Source organism: Dipodomys merriami, unplaced genomic scaffold, assembly GCF_024711535.1.
Source record: "Dipodomys merriami isolate MVZ:Mamm:240054 unplaced genomic scaffold, mDipMer1.0.p SCAF_4, whole genome shotgun sequence".
NCBI classification, from domain to species: domain Eukaryota; kingdom Metazoa; phylum Chordata; class Mammalia; order Rodentia; family Heteromyidae; genus Dipodomys; species Dipodomys merriami.
In genome coordinates this window covers 4,354,149-4,370,207 of record NW_027205603.1, presented here as the reverse complement: position 1 = coordinate 4,370,207, position 16,059 = coordinate 4,354,149, and the positions used below count along the sequence as shown (strand labels likewise).

At 41.7% G+C, this 16,059-nt stretch overlaps 2 protein-coding genes and 1 long non-coding RNA gene across 7 annotated transcripts in view; 1 reads left to right on the top strand and 2 right to left on the bottom strand.

Annotated features, from left to right (window-relative positions):
* Positions 1-2,497, bottom strand: part of Mcm10 (minichromosome maintenance 10 replication initiation factor) — a 29,198-nt gene extending 26,701 nt beyond the window's left edge. For both annotated transcript variants that reach the window (XR_011365593.1, XM_069990372.1), the window contains exons 1-2: positions 2,434-2,497; positions 121-197 (exon numbers count right to left, since the gene is read on the bottom strand). Coding sequence is in view for 1 of the 2 variants with exons in the window: in XM_069990372.1 (XP_069846473.1) it covers positions 121-127 (7 nt within the window). In the remaining variant the exon portion in view is untranslated. The remainder of the gene's footprint in view (positions 1-120; positions 198-2,433) is intronic.
* Positions 2,498-2,603: 106 nt separating this feature from the next.
* LOC138805579 (uncharacterized) overlaps positions 2,604-16,059 on the top strand; it is a 33,472-nt gene continuing 20,016 nt past the window's right edge. Inside the window, exon 1 of the long non-coding RNA XR_011365591.1 lies at positions 2,604-2,654. This is a non-coding gene — a long non-coding RNA (uncharacterized lncRNA). The remainder of the gene's footprint in view (positions 2,655-16,059) is intronic.
* The window catches only part of Optn (optineurin), a 32,728-nt gene continuing 21,904 nt past the window's right edge, over positions 5,236-16,059 (bottom strand). For 3 of the 4 annotated variants that reach the window (XM_069990364.1, XM_069990362.1, XM_069990365.1), the window contains 7 exons: positions 14,678-14,793; positions 12,576-12,725; positions 11,889-11,982; positions 9,822-9,980; positions 8,559-8,689; positions 7,027-7,109; positions 5,236-5,615 (listed from right to left, as the gene is read on the bottom strand). In XM_069990364.1, the coding sequence (XP_069846465.1) occupies positions 5,488-5,615; positions 7,027-7,109; positions 8,559-8,689; positions 9,822-9,980; positions 11,889-11,982; positions 12,576-12,725; positions 14,678-14,793 (861 nt within the window). In that variant the 3' untranslated portion in view covers positions 5,236-5,487. The remainder of the gene's footprint in view (positions 5,616-7,026; positions 7,110-8,558; positions 8,690-9,821; positions 9,981-11,888; positions 11,983-12,575; positions 12,726-14,677; positions 14,794-16,059) is intronic. The other variant, XM_069990363.1, reaches the window with a different exon arrangement.

Genomic DNA, 16,059 nt, shown 5'->3' with positions numbered 1-16,059 from the left:
AACCAGAGAAAAATAGCTGCAGGTAGGGGAACTATTTTGGAGTCAGAACGAGTTAACAAGTTCACAGGTAACCTGGTAATTTTTTGTTAAATAAAGAGAAATTAAATAAGCAGGCCTTACCATCCATGTTGCCCAGAACAGTTGCGATCAAGTTTGGAGGACCAAGCCAATGGGAGATGAATAATCTAGAATCGTGGCTGTGTGAAATCAACATCAGAAGAGTCATCCTTATTCTTGATTCTTCACACAACACACATATCCAGCAAATCAAGAACCTCACAAATCTGATGGGCTGTAACCTCAGAATTCACCTGACATTTCTTGCACACTCTCCCATCACCAGTGCCCCCTCCCTCAGAGCAAATAAATGGTATCTTTTACTTGGCTTCACAATATAGTTAGAATACGTTTAAGGCTATTTTCTTTTTTTAAAAAATTTTTAGTGCATCCGATGTCTACTTTGTCCATAGCAGCTTAGTGTGTGAGTCTACTCAATTCTACCATTGGGATTTTAATTCTAGTTAGCAGACAGAGGAATAGCCAGTGTAAGACAAAGTCTTATCATTCTGTGCAGCCTCCTTTTTTCATTGAAGGTGATTTAAGTTACATGTACCATCTGATATATGTAACTTTGATAAGTCTAATGTCAAGATACTAATTACAGTGATTTCTTTTTAGTTATTCAACAAACATTTCCTTGGGCCCATCCTATGCACACTGTACAATGGGCTGGAGTGTGAGCTTCCTGGGGGTTGGACAAGCTGTCCCGGGTCATTTTGATAACTAATTCCAGCCTTCCTCCCAAACTAATCTGGGCCCTCCTGTTGGTCTTCACATTCACGGCTAGTTGACAAGCACTATGAGTTCTATCTCTAAAATATTGCTCCCATCTTTCATTTCTCTCCAATATGACTGCCCAAGTGTTAGGACAAGTCACCATTATCTCTAGCCAGGATGACTACTTTAGCCTTCTATCTGGGTTTCTGCCTCCTGTAGCCTACTCTCCATACAATGGTTACAGTAATCTTGTTTTCCTTACTAACCTTTTAGGTTAAATCAGATCATGGCAGCATTCTCTAAGTAGAAATTTCTTACTAATTTCCAGTGCTCTTAGAACAAATTTTACAAAGGAGTGCCTCTACTTCTTTTCTTTTGGGGGTTCCGGTTGTGGGCCTAAACTCTGGGCCTGGGCGCTGTCCCTCAGCTCTTCAGCTCAAAGCTAGTGCTCTACTACTTGAGCCACAGCGCCACTTCCGGCTTTTTTTCTGTTTATGTGGTTCTGAGGAATCGAACCCAGGGCCTCATGCATGCAAGGCAAGCGCTCTACCACTGAGCCACCTACCCAGCCCTGCCTCTACTTCTTTATCTTCTCTGGGACCCTCTATCCAATTCTACCACTTTGGAACCATGCTCTAGCCAGGTTAGTTTGAAGTTATAGAACAAACATGATGCTTTCAGCTTTGGATTTTTTATTTTTATTTTTTGGCCAGTCCTGGGGCTTGAACTCTGGGTCTGGGTGTTATCCCTGAGGTGCTTTTTCTTTTGCTCAAGGCCAGCGTTCTACCACTTGAGCCACTGCGCCACTTTCAGCTTTTTTGAGTCGTTTATAGGAAATAAAGTGTCTCATGCCCGGGCTGGCTTCAAATCACGAACCTCAGATCTCAGCCTACTGAGGAGCTAGGATTACAAGGCATGAACCGGCTCAAGTTTGGATTATGATGGGAAGCTTGTCCTCCTTCAGTCTCTATGAAGTTTACCATTTTTGAAAGCCTCTCCAGACCACCCTATCTGAGCATGCCTCCTTCTGCAGGCTCTCCTTGACCTTTCTGCTACTTTATTGTGTACCGTCCACTATTTGTTATCCTCATTAGACTGCAAGTCAAACCGGATCTGCACGAACTATGGACTCAGTAGCCATCATCAAATCATCTACGAAATAAGCTCAGATGGCAAACATTTTAAAGAGTAACTTTAACGACAAAACAAAATAACAACAAAAACAACAAAAACCCCGCTGCTGGGAGCCGGTGGTTCACGCTTATACTCCTATTCTAGAAGCTGAGATCTGAGGATCCGGCAGACAAAGCCGTGAGCCTTAGCCAGCAAAATGCCGGAAGAGGAAGCTCAAGTGGTAGAGCGCCGACCTTAAGCAAAAAGTGTAAGCGAGAACAGAAGGTCCTGAGTTCAAATCCGGCACTCTCTCTCGCGCGCGCACACGCACACTCTCCAAAACTGGTCCCTTAGATAAATAAACCTGCAATTCTCCAGCCGCCACCCCGCAGCGCCTTCCTCGCCGCACGCCCTAGAGGCCTCCCTGCTGTTGCGCGACTCCAGATCGCTTCCACCCGGGGGTTCCTCCCGTTCTCGGGCTTCTGCAGGGCATCCTACCAAAACGCGGGGGTCGCCCGCGGTTCCAGAGCCGGTGCTGCTTACCTGGTGCCGGTTCCTCTTCCCAGCCTACCTCGGAACCCGCCAAAATTCCAACGGGACCCCGCCCTGCCTCTGACGTCAGAGGCACGCGACCGCAAGGCCGCACTGATTGGCTACGCCGGCGCTCTCGGCGGTGACCGTCCGGCGCAAAGCCACACGTCGTCGGGCGCCATCTTTGTTAAGGGCACAAGAACTTCCGGCCGGTGATCTGTTGGCTTCTGCAGGTAAAGCCGGGTTCTGGTTAACCTCCTAGCGCTGGGAAATGCGGTCTTCCTCAGTGTTTTGGTCAGGGTCAGAATTGGGTTCCCGGTGCTGTCCGGGACGGACTCTGCCCGAGGTGGGGGCACGGACGCCGCGCTGCTCCCGCCGGCCCGACGGCTTCCTGCGGCGTGAGTGACCACGCCGATCGGAGCCGCCGACCGAGTGTCTCACTTCCTTCTGTTCCTGTGCCCTAACTAGGTGTTTGGACTCGTAGCTAAGCCCCAAACTCTACGTAAACTGGCCGTCGGGTGTACTAGCTCTAGCCATCGCTTCAATGAAGGGAAGATGGCATTCCCCCCCCCCCTCCCGCCCGTTCCATCTCGAGAATTGTAACATTGCCCGAGCTGGGAATCACTTAACAGGAGACTTTATTTTTCAAGGAACATTCTATGGTAAAATTGACGGTTCTTTATGTCTTTACATTCCAAAAATAGTGTTTGTACATGATCATGGTTTCCAAATGCATAATCGTGCGTAGTTTCTGCGTAATTCCAAACACGTCCGAGCAGAAGAGATGATTGCTTGAGCCGTTACTGCGGCTTGTACTCAGGACCTGATGCCGTCCCTTCGTTTTTCCACCCAGGTTGGCACTCCAGACACTTGAGCCACTCACAGACTCTTCTGCTAGGGCTGGCTTCAAACCCTGATACTCCCATCTCAACCTTATTTTCTTTTAGTATCCTTATTTTCTCTTTAGCTTATTCCTGAGAGTGAGACAAAAGATTATAAAGGGCCACACTTTCTTACTGTTAAGACGAATATCTTAACATCTTAACTCTCAAACCTAGAAAGGCAGAAAACAAAGATTCACACCTGTTCATCTTCCCTGCTCCCTCCTTTCCCTCTCCCTTCTCTCTCTCTCCACTCCCCACCCACAAGGTGATGTAGGCTGATCTGCTCTTCCATGCTCTCTCCTACCATAATGGACCAAAACCTCTGAAATCATGAGCCATAATAATTTTTTCTTCCTTTCAGTTGTTCTGACAAGGTATTGAGTCACAGCAATGAAAAATCAAACACAGGTAGATGTCATACAAAGTGGTTTTCACCCGGTATGCACAAATTTCCTATGTTGTGTTGTTAACTGGTAACATGGAACAAGGCCTTTGAAGAGAAATCACACAGGGGTTGGAGCACCAGCCAATGAGCTTTGAAAGCAAGTGTCAGTTGGAGTCCCAGTTTCAGACAAATAAGTAGAGAGATATCACACAATAGAGACAAGATATGTACAGACTTCATAAATTCTTTACTAAGCAGCCTTAATTTTAAAAATACATGATTTCAGTCATCATTTTGTGCATTGGAAGGAAGCTTTTTCTTACTGAAACTGCACCTGTTTCACTACTTATCCTCAGGTTCTGCTAACAGCCCCCAGCCTGTGTGAGTTCACCATTTTGAGATTTCATATGTAAGTGAGATCCTGTGGTATTATTGTGCTTTGTTTAACAGGATATTCTTCAGATGCATCGGTGCTGTGACCAATGATAGGATCCCCCCCCCCCTTTTTTTTAAGGCTAAATACGCTTTCATTGTGTCTTTAACTTATCATCTAATGGCAGACACCTAGGTTGCCTTCCATATCTGAGCTACTATGAGAACTGCTGCAGTGGACATGAGATTTAGATAACTCTTCAGCAGCCTTAATTTAAGCCAGTTCATTTGCAATCCGAACCACTAGCAAACAAATAACTGGGTCACAGGCTTATTCTGTCCATTCACATTGTTATTTCAGAGTTTGGGTCTGCAGGGTATTTTTATTTAAACATAATATGAAAGTTCCCCTAATAATTTAAATGTGAAACCATTTGATTTGCTTCTCTACTTAGGATACTACAGAAGTCTATTTTCTCAAGTATAAAGTAGTAAAAAAAAATTAGACTAGAAACTTCAAATAATAAATGGAAAGAAACTTGATTTTTATTTTTATTATTTTGTGTGTGTGTGTGTGTGTGTGTGTGTGTGTGTGTGTGTGTGTGTGTGTGTGTGTGTGTGTGTGTGTGTGTGTGTGTGTGTGTGTGTGTGTATCAGACAGGGCCTCGGTGCTGTCCTTTAGGCTTTTTTTTTTTTTCTCAAGGTCTTCTACCACTTGAGCCACAGCTTCACTTCTGGCCTTTTGATGTTCAGTTGGGCTGGCTTTGTACCAAGATTCTCAGATCTCAGCCTTCTGAGTAGCTAGGATTACAGGTGTGATACACTGATGCCTAGCCGAAGTGAAATTCTTAATACTATGATTGGGTCCAGGAAGACCAGTGAACTCATTGTCATATGTGTCAGATTTGTTCACGTGCCCTGCTATGAATCAAAAAGCTCAGTGCTCACAGGAAGAGCTGCAGCCATAACACTGACAGAAACACAAACAGAACCCCCAAAGATCCATTTTAACTGAGTGTACTTAAAAAAACTTCAGACATTTTCTTGATTAACCCATGATCACCTATTTTCCCCTGCTTCCTTCAGAGTGTTAAGTTGATCAGTAAAGTTTCTCCACCTGACTCTTTGAGCTGTCACATGGTGTCCTGTGAGGACAGAACAGTGACTCGCATGAACAGAACATAGCAAACACCAACTTTATTGTCGGAAGGCTGTGATGAGGATTCCATTTTCTGAATTTATGGGAATCCACAGTGTTCTATTTAGAATAGATACATTTTTTTTTCTCCTAAAAGAAGCAGCACAAGGCAAAAATATTTGAGAACACACAAAGGAGCAGAAGTACAAGTCCTGGAGGAGAAAACCTGATGTTACCAGCAGTCTGAGGGGAGGAGGGACGGGGCGGGTAAGAGAGAATGGCAACCTTTAAATGATGCAATCCATGACATGAATTTGTAGCGTGTCTATGTCAGGCAGGACTTCACCACATTTGGGGCAAGAATGAATTGGAATGCTCTGTGGCTGTGGTTGCCGCCAATTCCTCTCTTCAGCCCCTGGGAATGAAGGAATAAAATGTTTAGTTCCATCTAGAAAGCACTTTTTGTGTGTGTACCTGTACTGGGGTTTGAACTTAGGTCCTGGATGCTGTCCCTTAGCTTTTTCATTCAAGGCTACCACTCTAGCACTTGAAACGCAGCTCTACTTCTGGCTTTTTGGTGCTAAATTGGAGATAAGAGTTTCACAGATTTCCCTGCCTGGGCTTTGTATCACAATTCTCAGATCTAAGCCTCTTGAGTAGGACTACAGGTATGGGCCACCTGTGTGCCCAGCTTTCCTTCTCTTTTTAAGATGAAATTCAAGATGGTATTGTAAGCCTAGACTCTTGTTAGTGTCCATTAACTTTATTTTGTAGCCACCCTAGGCATTATCTTTGAATTTTATCTTTCATGTCTAGAATCAAGGATAATTCTTTCTGTTTTAATGATTTATTATAAACGATACATTACTAGTGCCTTTAAACCATAAGTACTACACCATATATATACATATATATTTTGGATCCGGTCGTGGGGGCTGAACTTTGGGCCTGGGCCCTGTCCCTCAGCTCTTCAGCTCAAGGCTAGCGCTTAGCGCTTTACCACTTGAGCCACAGCACCACTACCAGTTTTTTCTACTTATGTGGTGCTGAGGAATTGAACCCAGGGCCTCATGCATATGAGGCAAGCACTCTACCACTGAGCCAACTTCCTAGCCCTACACCATATTTTTAAGAACTGCCATGCTCTATTTTAGGAAATGAAGATCTGAATATATATAGGACTAAGTTGATAACTTCTTATATGCAGTTTTATGCAGTAAGTGTCTGCACTAATCTTGGGGTCTGAGCTACTTAAACTTGGCAAACATCAGTTCTGGCATCTGTAAGAAGTGGTCATATATATACCTCCTGGACTTTTGAAACTTAGTGAGTTACAGAAGAGATCCACACAGAGCCTGCACCCAGTAAACTCTCAATAACTATGAACATTTATGTGCAAACACCAGGCAGTGTGTAAAGCTCACTGAGTACTAAACAGATCAACTCTTAACAGAGGGATAAATTGCTTTGAAGGTTCAGGAGGGACACTCATAGAGATGAAATTTGAAATGGGTTCTACAGATGGGCAGAAAGTTCCCTGGGAGGCAACAACAAGAAGATGGGAATATGGAAGACACTGCATAAATATATGCAAGTAGAGGCTTAGGATGAGTGGAAGGGGCTGCCTAAGATCAAGCCTTACCTAGCAGATAAAGCCTTAGCAGTTCCTTAGGGAACTGACAAAGACTGGAGTATGGGACAAGAAGGGCTCTATACTTTTGGTAGTGTGACTTAAGAGTCCATCCTATGTGTGAGGGAGCTGTTTTTGAGTATCTTCTCTGCATGATTGTGTTATTCCCTGGAACCCTGGCTCATAAGTGACTCACCTCTTTGTACAAGGTAGACCTGCTGGTCCGGGTCATTTGTTCTTGCTCCATGCCGGCTCTGCATTTCCATCAAGGACTGCCTACTGGGGTGAAAAGCAACACTGTGTATGGTGTCTTACAACTCTGACATATAGCCCCATTAGGACGCAGTAAACACTATGGAAAAAAACCCAAAACACCAGTATGCAACTACAAGGTCAAGGTTCATAAAATCCAGAACTTCACTGGGCACTGGTGGCTCACACCTATAATCTTAGCTACTCGGGTCTGAGATGAGAGGATTGCGGTTCAAAGCCAGACTGGGCAGGAAACTCCATGAGACTCTTATCTACAGTTAACCACTAGAAAATTGGAAGTGGCGCTGTGGCTCAAAGTTCTAGAGCACCAGCCTTGAGCAAAAAAGCTGAGGGACAACACCCAAGCCCTGAGTTCAAGTCCGATAAACACCACTACCAACAAAAACGTTAGAACTTGAGACTCATTTCATTTTTAAAAATCAGTTAAGAAACCACTGAACTGATAACTGGTAGGGGAGTCAATTAGAGAAAATAGGCATAGTTCTATAAGAGACAGTAATTAAATATCTGTCAATAGGATTCAAAATTGCAATGTTAAGTTGTACAACAGTATATACAGTGGTATTGTTTAAAGATACATAGGTGTGTGTGTGTGTGTGTGTGTGTGTGTGTGTGTGTGTGTGTGTGTGTGTGTGTGTATGTGTAATAGAGATGGTCACCCACCAAATTTCTAGTTTCACAAGGGAAATGAATGATGGGTAACAAGAGAGACTATACTGATCTACAACTTCTTTTTACCCTTTAAAAAAATTCAGATAAAACAAATTGTTAGCCAATTCCAAACAGGGTAACATGTTATATTGTGTTATTTATTTATTTATTTATTTTTTGGTCCGGTCATGGGTGAACTCTGGGCCTGGGTGCTGTCCCTCAGCTCTTCAGCTCAAGGCTAGCACTCTACCACTTGAGCCACAGCGCCACTTCCGGCTTTTTTCTTTTTGCTTATATGGTGCTGAGGAATCGAACCCAGGGCCTCAGGTATGCAAGGCAAGTGCTCTACCACTGAGCCACCTTCCCAGCCCTATATTGTGTTATTTTATTCTCTGTGTTTTTTAATTTTTTTTTGTCAGCATGGGATTTGAACTCAGTGCTTGGGCACCGTTCTTAAGTTCTTTTGTTCAAAGCTGGCACTTTATCACTTTGAGCCACAGCTCCGCTTCTGGCATTCTGGTGGTTAACTAGAGATGAGTCTCATGGACTTACTGGCTTTGAACTGTGATCTTCAGATTTCAGCCTCCTGAGTAGCTGGGTGTTATTTTAAATCTAATTTCTCACAGTGATCTGTCCAGCTTTGTTTAAGGTAAATGTGCTGTAGGCACACAAGTGATACGTAGGCAAAGTGATTCTCAAACTCAAACTAAACAGTTTGACAGGGTGTGCCTCACCTACAACCCCCCATCCCCCGCCGCCCCACCATGAGGCGCTCCAAGCTTCCCTCTCTCTCACTTCCCTCACCTGCTTCCATCCTCGAAAGCATTATTTTCTTTCAGCACAAATGCCAGCTGTAATGCCAGTTGTTCTTTCTCTTCATGGATCTTTTCTCTTGCTGCTCTTTCAGCATGGAAGTCTGAGCAGTACACCTCCATCTGTTAGAGGACAAAGGCATGGGAGTTACCTCAGAAATGGCTGCAGATTCCCTGCTTCAGAGAGATAGAGACAGAGAGAGAGAGAGAGAGAGAGAGAGAGAGAGAGAGAGAGAGACAGAAACAGAAACAGAAAGACAGAGAGAGACAGAGACACAGAGACAGAGAGAAATGCACTAATAGAACTGGTAAGGCAATTCATATGCCATTGATTCAGTGAAATACTCTAGCCTCTTTTAGAAAGTATTTTTCAGGATTAACAACATAGTACATGGTTTATTTACTCTGCCAGGTATAGTTTAGAATGCTGGTCTTAAAATAAATTTATGATGATAATAGATAAATAGATGTGACTGGTTGATTTCCAGACATATGTGAGGTCCTCTGTTGGGTAGTTATTTCACCTTGGCAAAAGTTCCAGCAGTGTAAAACTGCTATTTTTATTTATTTTATATAAAATCTATAGCAGCACTGGGGTTTGAACTTAGGCCCTTGTGCTTGCTAGGCAAGTGTTCTACCACTTGAGCCAGCCTCCTGCCCACTACCATGGTTTTAGAAATCATTCTCAAGTACATAATGTAATGCTATCTCAGTTAATTTGCATTCACTGATGATTGAGGAGGTTAAGTGTTTACTCTTAATCAGAATAGTTAAAATTAAAATGATCAACAGTACAAGTGTTGGTAGCCCTCAGCAATGGAAAGTCTGCTGGTGGAAGTGTCCTTGGTACAACCAGTTTAGAACCTGTTTCCCTACTGAATTGACTGCCTGCCTGGGAAGCAGCATTGCCACTCCTAGGTGTATGGCTGACAAAATGAGAACACAGACAATAGGCATGCACAGGAATGTCATGGGTAAGGTCCGTCACAATGCCGTAAGGTGGAACTACTCATCCGCCTATGAATTGTGAAACAGATAAGATTCTCCAAGGTGTGAACTTAAAACTTCCGTGCATTTTGCATGTTTCAATTTAACAAAAATTTTTAAGTGATTGGTTGAAATATATATATATACACATACACACACATATATATCATATATATATATAAAAGTCCATGTGTGTTTAAATACTTTTGAATCTGAGAATTGAACAGCAGCTGACTTCACTTAGCCTGGGTTCTACAACATCTCTTACCTGAGCCCGGAGGACAGCCATGGTTTCTAGGTCCTCCTCCTGTTTGGCAATGATCTGCTTCATCTCATCCATCTGAAGTTGCTTGGAAGCCAGTGCCCTTTCAGCCAGATCTAGTTTCTCATTTAATTCCTGCAGCAACACCTTGTCCACTTTCTCTGACTGAAAGAGACAATATTAAGCACAGTGCAGTGACACACCCCTATAATCCCTGTGACTCAGAAGGTGGAGTGAGGAAGAGCTCAAGTTCCAGGTTTAGCCTTACTAAAGTGACCCCAAACAAAAGTCAAATGGCTGGTAGTTTGGCTCACTAAAGTTATCAAAAACAGGTAGTCTGGCTCACTAAAGTTATCAAAAACAGAATTCAAAGGGTTGGTAGTTTGGCTTGAGTGATAGAGCTTGCCTAGCATGCATGAGATCCTGGGTTCCATCCCAGGATCACTTAAAACAAGAAAATGTACAAAAAATGAACCACAGTATTATTCCAGAAATGGTTGTGAAATAATGCAGCCTATTTTAGCAAAGTATCAGGTAAAGGTTTTTTTTTTTAATTATTTGGTCTAAAAAAAAATTATTCGGTCTAATATTTAAATATTAAATTAAGCCGGGCGCTGGTGGCTCACGCCTGTAATCCTAGCTACTCAGGAGGCTGAGATCTGAGGATCGCGGTTCAAAGCCAGCCCGGGCAGGAGAGACCGTGAGACTCCTATCTCAAATAAACCACCAGAAAACCGGAAGTGGCTCTGTAGCTCAAGTGGTAGAGCACTCGCCTTGAGCTGAAGAGCTGAAGGACAGCGCCCAGGCCCAGAGTTCAAGCCCCACGACCGACAAAAAAAAAAAAAAAAAAAAAAAAAATTAAATTAGAAGTGGTAACGCATGTAACTTATGATTTACAAGTAGTAATTTCCTACTTTCAAATGGTAAGTTAAAAATAAAAAAAACACTGAAATTACAAAATAGTAAAAACCCTGGCCGTGCTGAGGATGTAATTCATAGATACTTGTTATTTATCCATATATGTTATTCTTTGTGAACACATTTAACTTAAAAATCTATTAAGGTCCTAGAAAGAAAAAAAAGATTCTATTAAAAAAAACAACCAAGAGTGTCTTTATAAGGATAGAAATCAAAGATATTTTCTAACTCAAAGCTTCCATGGTCTATAAATTATCACACCATCACAACTCATTTAAATCACAGGCTGATACATCCAGGGCCTCAAGTTCACTACCAGCAGGAAGCTGGCCTTGAACAACTGCAGGCAGCAGATGGCGACTCTGGCCCTAACCAGTTGTCTCACTGTGCATTATTCACTATTGACATAGGAGCCAGGGCTCCTAGCTTTCCTGTGAATCTACCCTGAGAACCAGCAAAGACTATCCTTGACTGTAGTCTGTTAGCATGACCTCAGCTCACAAAGCACATAGGCATATATAGAACAGGAAAAGTTATACATGTTTTTACATAGAAATCAATAAATTGGGTGGCTCACGCCTATAATCCTAGCTACTCAAGAGGCTGAGATCTGAGGATTGCAGTTCGAAGCCAGTCCAGAGGCAGAAAAGTCCCATATGATTCTTATCTTCAATTAACCACCCAAAAACTGGAAGTGGAGCTGTGGCTTACTTAAAGTGGTAGGTAGAGCTCTATAGCCTTGAACAAGAAAAGAGCTCAGCAACAGTGCCCAGGCCCTGAGTTCAAGCCCCATGACCAAAGGGAGGAAAAAAATCAATTAATTGCAAACAACTTTTGAAACCAGACTTAAGTACTCATGCATATTTATTTATTTATTTATTTTGCCAGAACTCTGGGCCTGGGCACTGTCCCTCAGCTCTTTAAGCTCAAGGCTAGTGCTTTAGCACTTGAGCCACAGTGACACTTCCGGCTTTTTCTGCTTATGTGGTGCTGAGGAGTTGAACCCAGGGCCTCGTGCATGCAAGGCAAGCACTCAACCACTGAGCCACCTTCCCAGCCCATCATGCATATTTTTAATAAATAAAACGTTCCATTGTTTCCCCACTAGGCCGCAGAAGTGTTTTACGTTTTGTTTTTATTTTTTAAAATAAATACCTCGCTTTTTGTTAGTTGCTCAATTGCTATCAATGCATTATCATAGTCTTGGAGAAGTTGGCCATAGGTTGATTGCAGAGTAGCTAATTTGGACCTATTAAAAAAGATATTAAAGAAAAGAAGCTTGAAAAAAATACCACAGAAATTTACAATCTTTTCTCCTAACCAACTGAAAACTTAAAACAGCAAAATCTTTCTACCTTTAATATTCCACCACCTTCTAGCATTTTCTTTTTTTTTTTTTTTTTTTTGTCGGCCGTGGGGCTTGAACTCTGGGCCTGGGCACTGTCCCTCAGCTCTTCAGCTCAAGGCGAGCGCTCTACCACTTGAGCTACAGCGCCACTTCCGGTTTTCTGGTGGTTTATTGGAGATAGGAGTCTCACGGTCTCTCCTGCCCGGGCTGACTTTGAACCGCGATCCTCAGATCTCAGCCTCCTGAGTAGCTAGGATTACAGGCGTGAGCCACCAGCGCCCGGCACTAGCATTTTCTTATACTCAGAGTAATGTTTAAAAAAATAGAGACTGCAAATCATTTTTTATAATTTTATTTTGGTAAAGTATAAATTTTTTATTCTTCCAAAGGAAGAGTCTCTTAGTACTATTTAAAATTTAAAAAAAAATTGAATTTAGTTCTTCAACTCCAACCTATATTTACAAAGCTAGTCCATTCCACCAGGGCAAACTTACTTTTCGTCTTCTGTCCTAGCTTGTTCCATTTTTAGTTCTGAACGCATGCTTTCCACTTGGAGTTCTAACTTCTTGTTGTTATAAACAAGCTCTTGCTTTTCATTCAGCTCCAGTGGGGTTACTGAATATTTCCTTTCAAGGGCCTGACACCTAAGAAAGATAAAGATTTTACTTCTTCATTGCTTTTACACAACTACTAAGATTTCATAAAATACAAGAATTTTAGTGTTCTGAGATTTATGGAGAAATAGAAAATATTGTATTCACCTTGCTTCTTTTCTTTTTTCTTTTTCTTTTTCTTTTTTTTTTTTTTTTTTTTTTTTTGTCGGTAGTGGGGCTTGAACTTTGGGCCTGGGCGCTGTCCCTGCGCTTTTCAGCTCAAGGCAAGTGCTCTACCTCTTGAGCCACAGCGCCACTTCCAGTTTTCTAGTGGTTTATTGGAGATCAGAGTCTCATGGGCTTTTCTGCCCGGGCTGGCTTTGAACCGTGATCCTCAGATCTCAGCCTCCTGAGTAGCTAGGATTACAGGCATGAGCCACCAGTGCCCAGCTTCGCCTTGCTTCTTTTCTAGACATAGACATAATCCATGGCTAAGCACAAATAAATACAGGACTAAGATGACATGAAGTAGTGTCACCTTTGAATAATTATCTTAAGTAGTCATACAAATATGCAAATAAGTAAAGACCAAAGTAGTGATTTGCTAAAGATGAATCTCATTAGAATATAGAAAACTAATGTAGATGTATATCATAGACCCTTGGGTACCTTTTATATTTGAAAAATTCTGTCAGACACAAAGACTTGGACTTCTGACAAAGATTAAATGAAATGAAAGGAAGTCCCCTAAGGTCTGTTAATGATCAGGTTGAGAATTTCAGTAGCATTATATAGAATACAATTATGTGCCAGGCATTAATACCAAGTGCATTAAATATCTCACTTATTACTTAAATGTCTAGATATCATGAGAATTTACAAATGACAACACAGAATTTTGGAAAGAATAAACAACATGCCCAAGGTACAACCACAGATTATCTATATAGCAACATCCAAAGTACAGCCACAACCACAAATCCGCTGTTACAACAGGGTTTCAAATCTAGGTCCTTTGTGCCAAGTCCTTCCCCTTGAGCACTGTGTTGTATCACTTACTACATGGTAGAGTGTTGGGAGGTTTACTCCACGAAAACATACACCTACACACCAGGCTGGAAATGCACTTGCCAATGAACTCAATGGCTTTGGATATTTTTTTCTCTTTCCTGAGACAAAGTTCCAAAATGGAGGCCAAGCTAGTCTCAAATTTATGACCCTCTTGTCTGGGATTGTGAGTGTATATTACCATGCCCAACTTGGATACATAAATCAAGAGAAGTAAGCAAATGGAAAATTCTCAATGCATATGTTTTTATAATTGACTTAAAAAAACTGATGGAGATGGGCTTTTTTTCCCCTAAATACACCTCATTCAGCTCCTTTATGTTCTTTCTAGCTTTCTTTCTTTCTTATTGGTCGTGGGGCCTGAAATCTGGGTCTGTGGGCTGTCCCTCAGCTCTTCAGCTGAAGGCTAGCACTCTACCACTTGAGCCATAGCACCACTTGCAGTTTTTTTCTGTTTATGTGGTGCTGAGGAATAGAACCCAGGGCCTCAAGCATGCAAGGCAAGCACTCTACCACTGAGCCACCTTCCAAGCCATTTCTAGCTTTCTTTTAACTCTTGTTCCAGTCAACATTGTCAGCTGATCACTTACAGGAAATCTCACTTGCAGCTCTGAATTGGCTCATAGGCTGCCAATTTACTAGAATCTAAGTTTTTTGTGGTCCTCATTCCCATATTACAGCCTGTAATATAGCATATTACTTATACTTATGCTTCACCCTGAAAATACCTTAGTGCTTTATGAATTCACATTTTATTTATGTCTCTCTTTTTGTTTTAATCAGTAGCACAGAAAAAAGGCGTCTGATTTGACAGTTGTCTGGGGTTGCATTCAGGGCCTTGCACTTCCTAGGCTGGTGTGTTTTTACACATTAACACATACTTTGTGAGAATGTATATTTTTCAAAGGAGAATACAAGGAACCTCTCATTCTTACTTTTCTTGAAGCCTCTTCTTCATGAGCTCAGCTTCACTGAGTTTTGTATGAGCTTCTTGAAGCTCCTTAAACAGGGATGTCAACTGAAGGTTCAGTGCTTGTACTTCGCTGCCAATCTGTCACACAGGAAAGGACCAATAGTTATCTGTGGTTATCATCAGAGGATAAATGAATCCTGTGAGAAAAGCCTGAACCACTCATATCCAATTAATACTAATTGAGAAACAGAATCAATTCTGACAACCTCAAATATCTGGGTGAAAGGAACATTCTGGATACAATTCTCTTTCCTAATGGGCCATTAACTGATCAGTCTCGATACCCTTGTGATCATGAATTTGTCACTCTTCTACCTCACCCTCTCCATGTCTCAAGGATCACAGAGCATGGAGGTGTGAAAGCATGATCCTATTTATCTGGTGAGTAGGCTGGCATAGGCTAACATATTGCCTTGAAAAGTTATTAGTTTCACAATTTAATAGTTTAATAAAACAAAATTTAAAAATAAAGTCTAATAGCTTCACAACTATTTTGGCAGCTCTCCAATTTGGAAATGAATTTCATAATGTCTTAGACTCCTCATTACTTCATTATTGGTTGTTCAATTGGTTTTAATCATTAGGGTCCTGTTACATATTGGTAGCCTTTTCATCTCAGGTTTTCTTTTTTCTATTTTTTGTTTTTGTTTTTTGATTTTTGAAATGGTGTCTGAACTTGCTACATAGCTTAGGCTAACCTCAACTTGAGGACCCTCCTGCCTCAGTACCCTGAGTGCGGAGATTACAGGAATCTGACACCATGTGCAGCTCATCTTTATTTTTTAAGTGTTCTCCATTGTCTTAAAAGTAGGAGACTTGGAGCTGGGTATAGTGTTCTATAGTTGTTATCTCAGCTGTTGAAAGGCTGAAGCAGGAAGACAGTTTCTTAGCCTTAGCTACTTAACAAGACCCCATCTCAAAACGAAACCAAAACCAAAACCAAATGGTAGACATTTAATGTATATATTGTTAAATAAATCAATTAGCTAAAATGGGTATTTCATGTAAATACCTATCCTGTGGGCTCTCTTAAGTGGCTGGCTTTGTTAACTTTCCCTAAGCTAAAACCGTGCAGGCTCAAAGGCCTGGCTCTTAAGTTGCCATACAACACTCAATATATATTTATGCCAATTTGTTTTGCTATTTTTACGCCAATTTGTTCCTACCAATCCTGGATAGAACAAAGATCTTTCAATTCTACAAATTTCTGAGTCATATCCTCAAAATGATCTCATAAGAAAGTAAGCCTATTTCCTTTTATGTTTAGGGTGTTTGTTCGTTTTAGGATTTAGCAAACGAAATCAGTCCAGAAGAGATGTAGGAATATTTTTTGTTTGTATAGAT